Below are 12,375 nucleotides of genomic sequence, written 5' to 3'. Positions count from 1 at the left end.
TTGTTTTTTTTTTTTTTTTTGAGATGGAGTCTCGCTGTGTCGCCCAGGCTGGAGTGCAGTGGCCGGATCTCAGCTCATTGCAAGCTCCGCCTCCCGGGTTTTTACGCCATTCTCCTGCCTCAGCCTCCCGAGTAGCTGGGACTACAGGCGCCCACCACCTCGCCCGGCTAGTTTTTTGTATTTTTTAGTAGAGACGGGGTTTCACCATGTTAGCCAGGATGGTCTCGAACTCCTGACCTCGTGATCTGCCCGTCTCGGCCTCCCAAAGTGCTGGGATTACAGGCTTGAGCCACCGCGCCCGGCCTTTTTTTTTTTTTTTGAGATGGAGTTTCACTCTTGTCGCCCAAACTGGGATGGAATGGCACGATCTCGGCTAACTGCAACCTCCGCCTCCTGGGTTCAAGCGATTTTCCTGCCTCAGCCTCCCAAGTAGGTGGGATTATAGGTGCCCGCCACCATGCCTGGCTAATTTTTTGCTTTTTTTTTTTTTTTTTTTTAAGTAGAGATGGGGTTTCACTATATTGGCCAGGCTGGTCTCGAACTCCTGACTTCGTGATCTGCCTGCCTTAGCCTCCCAAAGTGCTGAGATTACAGGCGTGAGCCAGCACCCATGGCCTGACATATAGCTGACTTTCATTCATCTGTGGAGAAAACTCTTTTCCCCATAGCACAGTGAAACCTAGAATGGATGCCCCTTTTCTAACACTGTAGTTCTTCCCACCCCACCCCTTTCACAGAGTAGTTCACAGCAGCAGAATGGACCTTGGGTTAGAGTCTCCTCCCCTCTCTCCTCTCTGGAGGGCTTGCGTGCAAAGAAAAGTATCTTGAAGAAGAGGGCGAGGGTTTGTGAGAGGAGGACGAGATGGCTGGGGCTTGAATGCTCAGGAATGCCCACACCTGAGAGGTACTGGGAGGTTCCTACAGCCCCCTGTTAGGATTGAACCCTGAACTCAATCATGACTTGACTGGGGATGGAGGTTTTCAGGAAACTTCTTGCCACTGTTGCATCCCCAAGTTGCTCAGACATCTTCCCTCCATTGTTCCTTGGTGAGGGGTTCCAAGTGAGGGGTTCTTTCGCCTCCCCTGGGCTGTCTAACCACATCCTCTCAGTGTCTGCATTTTGCTGCTAACAGCCTTGTGGGTGCATGCCCGTGCTCAAGACTGAAATGAGAGCAGGGAGGATGGTGCTCAGGGAGGGGATCCTATATTCTTGGACTGCCAGCCACTTAGAGAGTCAGGAGATGCTGCCTCTACCTGCCAGCTAGGCTTGCAGCCTATAAGTCTTATGGGAGAAAGGCCAGGCTGGGAGGAAGAGGCACTCAGTCACAGAGTCTACTCAACATTTCTGTAACGGGAACACTCTATTTTTGGGGGTGCTATTTTAGCACCTTTGCTGAGGAACTCCCCAAGCTGCTTACCACCTCTGACTTTAGTTTTCCCCATGAAGGTGGTCCTCACTCCTCCGCCAGGGTTTTCTGAGGAGGTATTGGGGGAAAGTAAAGAGTAGGATCCTGATCAGCCAGGCATGGTGGTGCATGCCTATAGTCCCAGCTTCTCAGGAGGCCAAGGCTGAAGGATCCCTTGAGCCCAGGAGTTCAAGGCTGCAGTGAGCTATGATTGCACCACTATACTCCAGTTTGGGTGACAGCAAAATACCATCTTTTAAAAAAAAAGGGGCTGGGCATGGTAGCTCACACCTGTAATCCTAGCACTTTGGGAGGCTGAGGAAGGATTGCTTGAGCTCAGGAGTTCTAGACCAGCCTGGGCAACATGGCAAAACCCCATCTCTACAAAAACTACAAAAATAAGTCAGGCGGCCGGGCGCGGTGACTTAAGCCTGTAATCCCAGCACTTTGGGAGGCCAAGACGGGCGGATCACAAGGTCAGGAGATGGAGACCATCCTGGCTAACCCGGTGAAACCCCGTCTCTACTAAAAAATACAAAAAACTAGCCAGGCGAGGTGGCAGGCGCCTGTAGTCCCAGCTACTCGGGAGGCTGAGGCAGCAGAATGGCGTAAACCCGGTAGGCAGAGCTTGCAGTGAGCTGAGATCCGGCCACTGCACTCTAGCCTGGGCGACAGAGCGAGACTCCATCTCAAAAAAAATAAAAAATAAAAATAAAAAATAAGCCAGGCATGGTGGTGCACACCTGTAGTCCCAGCTACTTGGTAGGCTGAGGCGGGAGGATCACTTGAGCCCAGGAGATAGAAGCTGCAGTGAGCTGAGATCTCACCACTGTACTCCAGCTTGGGTGACAGAGTGAGACTCTGTCTCTACAAAAATGATAATAATAACAGGATCCTCATTGAGAGATGGGGAAAGGACTTGGAGAGGAGACATTTCTGTGACATGATCCCCATGTATGTTTTCTTGGGAACAGGGACATTTGGGATCTCCCCTCAGCCTTGCCTCCCTATCCCTTTGGTTGACTCACACCTTCCCACACCCTCCCTCTTAAGGCTTCTACTGTTCTCTGATCCTAATGGGAATAGGGCCTTGAGGAGGAGCAAGGATACAACCAGGAAAGCTCCCCAAAACTGCCTCCCAGCCCTGCATAGACAAGCAGGAGGTTGAGGCAAGGGGAAAGGTGTCAGGCTCAGAGATGAGGATCAGCTGTCTGCTTTGGGGAAGATTTTTCAGCACTAGGGTAGATCCACGGACAAGAGACGAATGGGCATTGCTGCTTTGTGCTAGACCCCTTGAAGACAGTATTTCCTAAGCTTCGTCTTTGCCACCCCTGAGAGACTGGGAGAATCAGCTCAGTTTGCGTCTTTGTGTTCCCGATGAGGAGATGCAGGGGTAGAGAAGTTAAATGTCTCACCCAAGGTCGTAGTGCATGTGAGAATCCAGATTAGACTCAGCCCCCTCCATCAGAGGCAGAATTTTAGTAGGATAGCTCTCTGGGATCAGGACGGAAACTTTCACAGTCAGTCCTCTTCCCATCCTAGGCTGGGATGAAGGGCACGTGGTAAGGAACAATTCTTGTCACTTTGGAGGAAGACTTAGGGAGGGATGTGAACACTCTGTGAGAAAAGGGGCAGGTAAACTCCCATCTGGAAGTCCCTCTATCTCGGTGTTGTTGGCACTCAAGCAGTCCAGCCCCTGAGGGAAGACTCAGCGAAAAGAATTCTGTTCCCCTGGCAAGCCCAGCCTGCTTTTGTTTCGATTATCAGAATTCAGTGACGCGCAGCGCCCCCATCAACAGTGACAGCCAGGGCCGGTGTGGCACGCGTTTCCTCACCACCTACGACCGGCGCTTTGTCATCAAGACTGTGTCCAGCGAGGACGTGGCGGAGATGCACAACATCTTAAAGAAATACCACCAGGTATGGTGAGTCCCAAGCCTGGGCTGCAGAGGATGGGTTGGAAGAGGGAGAAGAGAGCCCTGGGGGAGCTTCTTAGGGAGTGGTTGGTCCTCTCTGGTAATGGCAACTGCTTCTGATCACCAAGCAGTGGGACTCTCCTGCAACCATATTTCTGTGAGCTGAAATGCCTAATTTAAAAAGGTAAGAAGGAGCCGTGAAGGCTCATTGCTAACTGAGCCCCAGCTGGAAAGTGTTCACGCTCTGGCATCCACCCCGTTTCTTCTGAAAGAGGCCCCCTCGGCTCGGCAGGCTTGTTTCCTTTCCTGTCCCATCTCTCCACTCATCTGGAACCTGTCCACGAGGAAGGCAGGGAGTCCCGTGGCACCATCTGTGTGTCTGTCCTCAGCCTGCTTGGGTCTTCATTTCTGGGGCACCTGAGAAGGGCTGAAGGGAACTTCTGGTCTTTCGGGAGTTATGGCAGAAACCCTGGGGCATGGCGTGGTTAAGAGCTTTGGATATGGAGCCGTTCTCTTCTCCCAGATGGCTGGATCCCTGGCGGGCCTTGTCTCTTCCCTGTGGCTTTCCCATATCAGGCTGGCAGAAGAGATGCAAGGTGTGGATCAGGGATTTTCCTGTGGTAGAATCCTATTTTAAACAAAATCTTAGGTGAGATACTAATAATATGAACCCACAGGGGCTCTGAGCCACCTGCTCAGATTGCCTTTCCCTCTGACATGCCAACAGGAGGCTGGAGGTGGCTGTTGCCTGTTTTAAGCCTGAGAAACCCCTATTGCTTCATAGAACCCAGCTGGAGAACTACTGGTCTAGAGGTTGGAATTCCAGGGAACCAGGGAGCATTTTAGTCTGGGGTGAGCCCCATCCATCCCTGGCACTGCCTGTTCCTTAGTGTTTTCTCTTCTTCCTTTCTATTCTAGTTCATAGTGGAGTGTCATGGCAACACCCTTTTGCCACAGTTCCTGGGCATGTACCGCCTGACCGTGGATGGTGTGGAAACCTACATGGTGGTTACCAGGAACGTGTTCAGCCATCGGCTCACTGTGCATCGCAAGTATGACCTCAAGGTAAAGGGCTCTGTGTTTGCTGGAGCTGTGCCTCCCTGCTGTCTGAGCTCCGGAGGGGCCCCTACTCCAACTTCCATGTAATTGGGAAAGCTGGAAGCCTCTGTGTTGGCATGGACAGGGAACTCTGGAGTGGATATGCCTGATTCTTGTGGACCAAAGGCTGTTTGAAGTCCAGGTGACAGTAACAGGAGATTATTTAAGCCCTACATGTGCCATATTTATGCAGCAGTTGATGTTCCTGTCTGTGGAATGTGCACAGCGAGGGAGGCCGTGCTGACGCACGCACTTTAGCATCCATCAGACCCCCATGGACTGCCAGCACAAGTGCATCTCTAGACGCTGAGAAGGACACACTTGTGGCTGTGAACTAGGGTGCTCCGTATTCTTGAACCTGGCTTCTGACTTCTGTCAACTTATGCCGCCATCCCTTTCCTCTGTGCTGCAGCTGCGCTGGTTTCCTCTGCGTTCCTGCAGTGCCTGTGCTCCTCTTCCCAGGATTTCACATCTGCTGTCTGGAATAGTCTCCTCTCTGTCCACCTCCTCCTTCCCCAACCTAATTGCTTCCTCCTTACCCTTCTGAGCTCAGCCCAAATACTACTTCCAGGAAGTGGGTACGCCCTGGCCACTGTCCTTCCGCAGGCCAGGCCCCTGTGGTATGTGCTTTCAGAGTGTACTGTCTCCTCCCTGTACCACTGAGCACCGTGGTAGTGAATGAGCTAATGACCGGTGGAACCACTGCTGAATATCTGTCTCCCCTGTTAGAAGGAAAGTGGCTTAAAGGCAGGGACTGAGCTTCTCCAGTGCAGTCCTCTTTGCTGAGCACGTAACAAGTATATTGCACGTAGAGCTCTATAAGTGGGCTTGACACAGTAAATGAACAAGGTGCTGCCTCCTGGCCCCTCTAGGACTCTAACCAGCCTACTTGAGTTCACCTGCTGGCTCTCCCATGTTTGCTCATGCAGTCGACTTTGCCTCAGCTGGACTTCTCCTGATGGCTCTTATCCTTTCAGGGTTCCACGGTTGCCAGAGAAGCGAGCGACAAGGAGAAGGTATGCTGGTGCTGAGCAGGAATGGAAGGGTTGCTCAGAGTCAGAAACAACTCCTGTCAGCCATCCTGTCCCTCGCCCACCCCAGCCCCTAGCCAAGCTCCCAGACATACCATCTGTCAATATGAAATGCCCTATGTCACGAATCACCTGCCTGTCCTTATGCTAGGCCTAGACCTTGGTCTGTGGTCTTTTACCTCTGCCCTCACTAGGTTCTTCATAGTCCTGCTGGGATGGCAGACATTTCCATCTCATAGTCTAGCCTGAGTCAGTTACTGGCTGCCTGAGCCCTGAGCTGGTCCATGCTCAACAGGAAAGAGTCCTTTAGTCGTTCCTCATCTTTCATGTATTTGCCCTCCCCGCCTGCCCAAAGCCTGGGACTAGAGGCTCCTGCACTGTTGATTTAACAGGTTGAGTGTCAGTACACTGAAAACCTTTCCGCTTTCTGTATAGTTGCTCCCAGCAGAACAGTTGGGTGTCCCTGGGGTGAATGAATCAGGCTTACCCAGCCTAACTGCCGTTGCTCACCTAGGCCAAGGACTTGCCAACATTCAAAGACAATGACTTCCTCAATGAAGGGCAGAAGCTGCACGTGGGAGAGGAAAGTAAAAAGAACTTCCTGGAGAAACTGAAGCGGGACGTTGAGGTACTTACTAACCTTCATTTTCACCTGCAGGGCTCCTTCTTACCTAGAGTAGGAGCCTCTTAAACCTTAAGAAGAATGGAATTCACTACTTTCCAGGAGTATAGACAAAAGGAAGGCTGGTGATTTGAGCAGTGTGGGCACTTATGGGTACCTAAAGCAAGTGCAAATGATCATTCCACCTGACGGAGCATAGTTGGTGCCAGTAGTACCTTTGCAATTTAGTTTAGAATGCTTTTCCCTTTTCACTAATTCATTCCAACACCTTTTCCAAACTCCCTTCTGCTGTTGTCCGTACAATGGAGAGGGCATCTGGCCATCAGAGCTGTAGGAACCCAGCTATTAAGATTCTGTAACCCCAACATTTTGGGAGGCTGAGGTGGGAGGATCACTTTAGCTCAGCAATTCAGTACCAGCCTAGACAACATAGCAAGACCTCATCTCTACTAAAAATTAAAACATTTAGCCAGGCGCAGGGGCACACACCTGTAGTCCCAGCTACTTGGGAGGCTGAGGCGAAAGGATTGCTTGAGCCTGGGAGATGAGGCTGCAGTGAGCTGTGGTCTCACCACTACACTCCAGCCTGGGCAACAGAGCGAGACATTGTCTCAAAACAAAAACCAAAAAAGTTGGCTAAGCATGGCGGCTTATGCTTGTAATCCCAGCACCTTGGAAGGATGAGGCGGAAGGATCACTGGAACCTAGCAGATCAAGGCAGCATGAACCGCGATCGTGCCACTGCACTCCAGCCTGGGTGACAGAGCAAGACCCTGTCTCAAAAAACAAAAATCCACCAACCAGGTTCTTCTCTGGCTCTGGCTCTGATTCTCCACTTATCGAGCAAACTTCTGTTTGTAGTCCGGGGAGGACGGGTGATAAATAGGGAGAATGTTACCTGGACCACTTGATAACTCAGTGTCTTCATCTCTTTTGATAAATTGAGAGGCTGCTCATTAAAACTAAACCCTACAAACAAACTTGGGAAAAAAAAGTTTTTTGTTTTTTTTAAATTGTGGTAAAATACATATAATAATAGGTGTATTTTTTTGGTGGGGGAGGAGATTTTCACTCTGTCCCCAGGTTGGAGTGAAGTGGCATGATCTCGGCTCACTGCAACCTTCACCTCCCGGGTTCAAGTGATTCTCCTGCCTCAGCCTCCCAAGTAGCTGGGACTATAGGTGCATGTTAGCCATTTTGAAGTATGTAGTTGAGTGGCTTGAAGTACATTCACATTGTTATGCAACCAGCACTACCATTCATCTCTGAACTTTTATCTTCCCCAGCTGAAACGCTATACCCATTAAACACTAATTCCCAATTCCCTCTCCCTAACCCCTGGCAATCAGTATTCTAGTTTCTGCCCCTGTGAAGTTGACTACTCTAAGAACTTCACATAAGAGGAAGCAAACAGGCCGGGCACGGTGGCTCACGCCTGTAATCCCAGCACTTTGGGAGGCCGAGGCGGGCGGATCACGAGGTCAGGAGATCGAGACCATCCTGGCGAACACGGTGAAACCCCGTCTCTACTAAAAATACAAAAAAATTAGCTGGGCGTGGTGGCGGGTGCCTGTAGTCCCAGCTACTCGGGAGGCTGAGGCAGGAGAATGGCGTGAACCCGGGAGGCGGAGCTTGCAGTGAGCCCAGATCGCACCACTGCACTCCAGCCTGGGCGACAGAGCAAGACTCTGTCTCAAAAAAAAAAAAAAAGGAAGCTGAACAAGGTGGCTCACGCCTATAATCCCAGCACTTTGGGAGGCTGAGGTAGGCGGATCTCCTGAGGTCAGGAGTTTGAGATCAGCCTGACCAACGTGGAGAAACTCGGTCTCTACTAAAAATACAAAATTAGCCGGGCGTGGTGGTGCATGCCTGCAGTCCCAGCTACTTGGGAGGCTGAGGCAGGAGAATCGCTTGAACCCAGGAGGTGGAGGTTGCGGTGAGTCGAGATCACGCCATTGCACCCCAGCTTGGGCAACATGTTATGAATGAAACTCTGTCTCAAAAATAAAAAACAAAAAAGAGGAAGCAAACAACTGTTGTCCTTTTGTGACTCTCTTATTTCACTTAGCATAGTGTGTTCAAGGTTCATCCATATTGTATCATGTGTCAGAATTTATTTTTTATTTTTTATTTTTTATTATTTATTTATTTGTTTGTTTTGAGACAGAGTCTTGCTCTGTCGCCAGACTGGAGTGCAGTGGTGCGATCTCAGCACACTGCAACTTCTGCCTCCTGGGTTCAAGCGATTCTCCTGCCTCCGCCTCCTGAGTAGCTGGGACTTCAGGCGTGTGCCACCATGCCCAGCTAATTTTTGTTATTTTTTTAGTAGAGACGGGGTTTCACTATGTTGACCAGGATGGTCTCGATCTCCTGACCTTCTGATCCACCCGCCTCAGCCTCCCAAAGTGCTGGGATTACAGGCGTGAGCCACCACACCCGGCCAGAATTTCTTTCTTTTTATAGCTGAATAAGGCTGAGCATGGTGGCTCACACCTGTGATCCCAGCAACTCAGGAGGCTGAGGCAGAAGGATTGCTGAGGCCAGAAGTTGGAGACCTGGCCTATTTACTGAGATCCTGTCTCTGCAAAAACTTGAAAACTAGCTGGGTGTGGTGACATGTGCCTGTAGTCCTAGTTATTCAGGAGGCTGGGTGGAAGGATCGCTTGTGCTAGGAGTTCATGGTTGTGGTGAGCTATGATCATGCCACTGCGCATCAGCCTGAACTAGAGGGTAAGACCCCGTCTCTTTAAAACAAACAAACAAACAAAAGCCGGGCATGGTGGCTCACGCCTGTAATCCCAGCACTTTGGGAGGCCAAGGTGGGCGGATCACGAGGTCAGGAGATCAAGACCATCCTGGCTAACATGGTGAAACCCAGTATCTACTAAAAATACAAAAACAAAATTAGGCAGACATGGTGGTGGGCACCTGTAGTCCCAGCTACTCTGGAGGCTGAGGTGGGAGAATGGCATGAACCCAGGAGACGGGGCTTGCAGTGAGCCAAGATGTGCACCACTGCACTCCAGCCTGGGCGAGAGAATGAGACCTCATCTCCGCGCGCACACACACACACACACACACACACACAAACAAACCTGATTAATATTCCATTGTTTGAATGTATTACATTTTGTTTATTCATCAGTTAAGGGACCCTTGTTATATCAGTTGGGGTTCTCCAGAGAAACAAAACCTATAGAATGTTTTGTAAATCTCTTTATACCAAGAGATTTATTTTTTATTTTATTTATTTATTTATTTATTTTTGAGACAGAGTCTCGCTGTGTTACCCAGACTGGAGTGCAGTGGCGCGATCTTGGCTCACTGCAAGCTCCACCTCCTGGGTTCACGCCATTCTTCTGCCTCAGCCTCCCGAGTAGCTGGGACTACAGGTGCCCACCACCACGCCTGGCTAGTTTTTTTTTTGTATTTTTAGTAGAGACGGGGTTTCACCATGTTAACCAGGATGGTCTGGATCTCCTGACCTCGTGATCTGCCTCCTCAGCCTCCCAAAGCGCTGGGATTACAGGCGTGAGCCACCGCGCCTGGCCCCAAGAGATTTATTTTAAGGAATTGGTTCATGGGATTATGGAGACCAATGAGATCTGCAGTCAGCAAGCCGGAGGCCCAGGAGAGCTGGTGGTGTGGTTTTACTCTACAGGCCATCAAGCGGCCAGGCAGAAGAGGTTCCTTGTTCCTCACAGGAGGGTCACCCTTTTTCTTCTCTTCAGGCCTTCTGCTGATTGAATGATGCCCATCCAAACTGGGGAGGGCTGTCTGCTTTACTCAGTCCACCAGTTCAATGCTCATTTCACCCAGAAACCGTCACAGATGCACTCAGAATAATGCTTGACCAAGTGTCTGGGCACTCAGGCCCAGTCCAGCTGGCATATACAATTAGCCATCACACTTAGGTTGCTTCCACCTTGTAGCTGTTGGGAATAATGCTACTGTGAACATGCTTCATTTTGCTAAGAAGCGTTTCCTTAGTCACCCCTAACTATGTTCTTTCCTTATTCTGTCTTTCATCATCTGACATTATTTGTCCTGAGTCTTTCTCCTTCTCCCTTTTCTACCTCCCCCTACTGTCGTTCTAAGAAGAATTTAATGCAGTTTACTCAGTGCATTTATTTTCAATGCATATTGCTTTATAAATGTTCTCAGGTGGGTGGAGGGCATGGTGCATGGACCCTCTTTTTCCTGGGACCCCGACCCCTTCTCCCTGGGCCTTGAGAAGGCTTTATCTAGAAGTGTTCAGAGTGGTGTCCCTCCTGCCCTTCCTCTTTCAAGGAGATCCTGCTGGGCTCCCATCTTTAGGGCTCCTTGTGCTTTAAGTTGTGTTCTGGGCCTGTGCATAGAGCCACTCTGCTTCCATGATGATTCTCCTCCTAGTTCTCTGTTAGGGCCTAACACGGTGGTCAGTCTTGCAGTCTCCTAGTGACCACTGTGTGATGGTGACTGCACTCTTGTATCATTATTAGCTAAACTGGAATGCCAGCTGGCCATTTCCATCCTGTATCATTCCACACTTTGTCTAGAAATCCTAGATAGAAGACTTGAACCACCACCCTACTCACAGCACCCATTATACAGATGAGAAAACTGAGGCTTGGCAAGGGGAGTCACATGATGCTAGGGGAGGGCCCCAGAACTTTCCCCTGCACCACACAGCCTCTTTCGACCTTTGGGGAATGGGTTGAGAATATTGGTTGGTTCTGGCTGCCATTCTTGTGTGGTTTTGTGTTCCCTCCCTTTTTTTTCTATTTTTACCTGGGCTGATAAAGAAGTCGATGGCATTGTTTTTTCAGACTTTGTTTCTGAGGCCAGTTAGAAGTATATTTTACCTTGCAACCCAATGGATACAACTGAAACACTGTCTACCTTTATTTTCTATCTTGTATTCTGATATTTTCTATTTTATTATACAGTAGTCCCCCCTTATCAGCAGGGGACATGTTCCAAGATCCCCAGTGGATGCCTGAAGCCAGATAGTACTGAGCCCCATATATACGGTGCATGAATTTTTTTTCCTTCTTCACAGTTTCACGGATAGAAGATTTGTTCTTACAGTAGATCTTAGCAACCTCAGCATGGAATTTATTTTGTTTTTAAGTCAAGAGCTTTCACCTTTTCACTTAAAGCTGGCCAGGTGCAGTGGCTCACACCTGTAATCCCAGCACTTTGGGAGGCCGAGGCAGGTGGATCACTTGAGATCAGGAGCTTGAGACCAGCGTGGCCAACATGATGAAACTGTGTCGCTACTAAAAATACAAAAATTAGCCAAGTGTGGTGGTGATACATGCCTGTAGTCCCAGCTACTCGGGAGGCTGAGGCAGGAGAATCACTTGAACCTGGGTGGTGGAGCTTGCAATGAGCCGAGATTGCACCAGTGTACTCTAGCCTGGGTGACAGAGCAAGACTTTGTCTCAAAAAAAGAAAGCACTTTATGGCTTCTCTTTGGCATATCTGAATTGCCAACATCACTACTCTTGCTTTTTGGGGTCATAATGAAGTCAAATATGGGTTACTTGAATACAAGCACTGTGATACAACTATAGTGAACTGATAACCAAGATAGCTACTGACAGCTACTGAAAGACTAATGGGACGTTAGTGTGTACAGTGTGGAGACACTGGACAAAGGGATAATCTGCATCCTGGTCAGCACTGAACAGAACATAGCAAGATTTTATCACACTACTGAGAATGGTGCACTATTTAAAAACATGAATTATCACTGGAAGTTTCCATTTAATATTTTTGGACTGTGGTTGACACAGGTAACTGAAACCATTGTGGATAAGGGTGGACTACTGTATTTAATTTAAAGAAATCCTAGTTCCAGCCGACTACATTGGGTTTAAGAGTCATAATGGGTTGAAATATGTGATCTGAAATATATTGCTGTGTTGTATCCATCTCTCCAACCTCTTCCATATCATTTCATTATTTCTTTCCTCAAACTTGGCCATGGCCTCTTTTTTTTTTTTTAGTAAGAGACAGGGTCTCACTCTGTTCCCCAGGTTTGAGTGCAGTAGCGCCATCGTAGCTTACTGCAGCCTCAAATATCTGGAATCAAGCGATCCCACTTCAGCCTCCCAAGTAGGTAGGACCACAGGTGTGCACTGCCATGCCAAGCTAATTTTTTTTGTTTTTTGTTTTATTTGAGACGGAGTATCGCTCTGTCACCCAGGCTGGAGTGCAGTGACGCGATCTTGGCTCACAGCAAGCTCCGCTTGCCAGATTCACGCCATTCTCCTGCCTCAGCCTCCCGAGTAGCTGGGACTACAGGCACTTGCCAC

The 12,375-nt window shown here is 49.3% G+C and overlaps 1 protein-coding gene across 12 annotated transcripts in view; it reads left to right on the top strand.

The window, feature by feature from the left end:
* PIP4K2B (phosphatidylinositol-5-phosphate 4-kinase type 2 beta) overlaps positions 1-12,375 on the top strand; it is a 38,364-nt gene that overhangs the window by 19,656 nt on the left and 6,333 nt on the right. For all 12 annotated transcript variants that reach the window (XR_002518132.2, XR_002518133.2, XM_009190476.3 and 9 more), the window contains exons 4-7: positions 3,174-3,326; positions 4,241-4,387; positions 5,398-5,436; positions 5,966-6,079. Coding sequence is in view for 10 of the 12 variants with exons in the window: in XM_009190476.3 (XP_009188740.1) it covers positions 3,174-3,326; positions 4,241-4,387; positions 5,398-5,436; positions 5,966-6,079 (453 nt within the window). In the remaining 2 variants the exon portion in view is untranslated. The remainder of the gene's footprint in view (positions 1-3,173; positions 3,327-4,240; positions 4,388-5,397; positions 5,437-5,965; positions 6,080-12,375) is intronic.

Source organism: Papio anubis, chromosome 17 (assembly GCF_008728515.1).
Source record: "Papio anubis isolate 15944 chromosome 17, Panubis1.0, whole genome shotgun sequence".
NCBI classification, from domain to species: Eukaryota; Metazoa; Chordata; class Mammalia; order Primates; family Cercopithecidae; genus Papio; species Papio anubis.
This window is presented reverse-complemented; position numbering and strand designations above follow the sequence as displayed.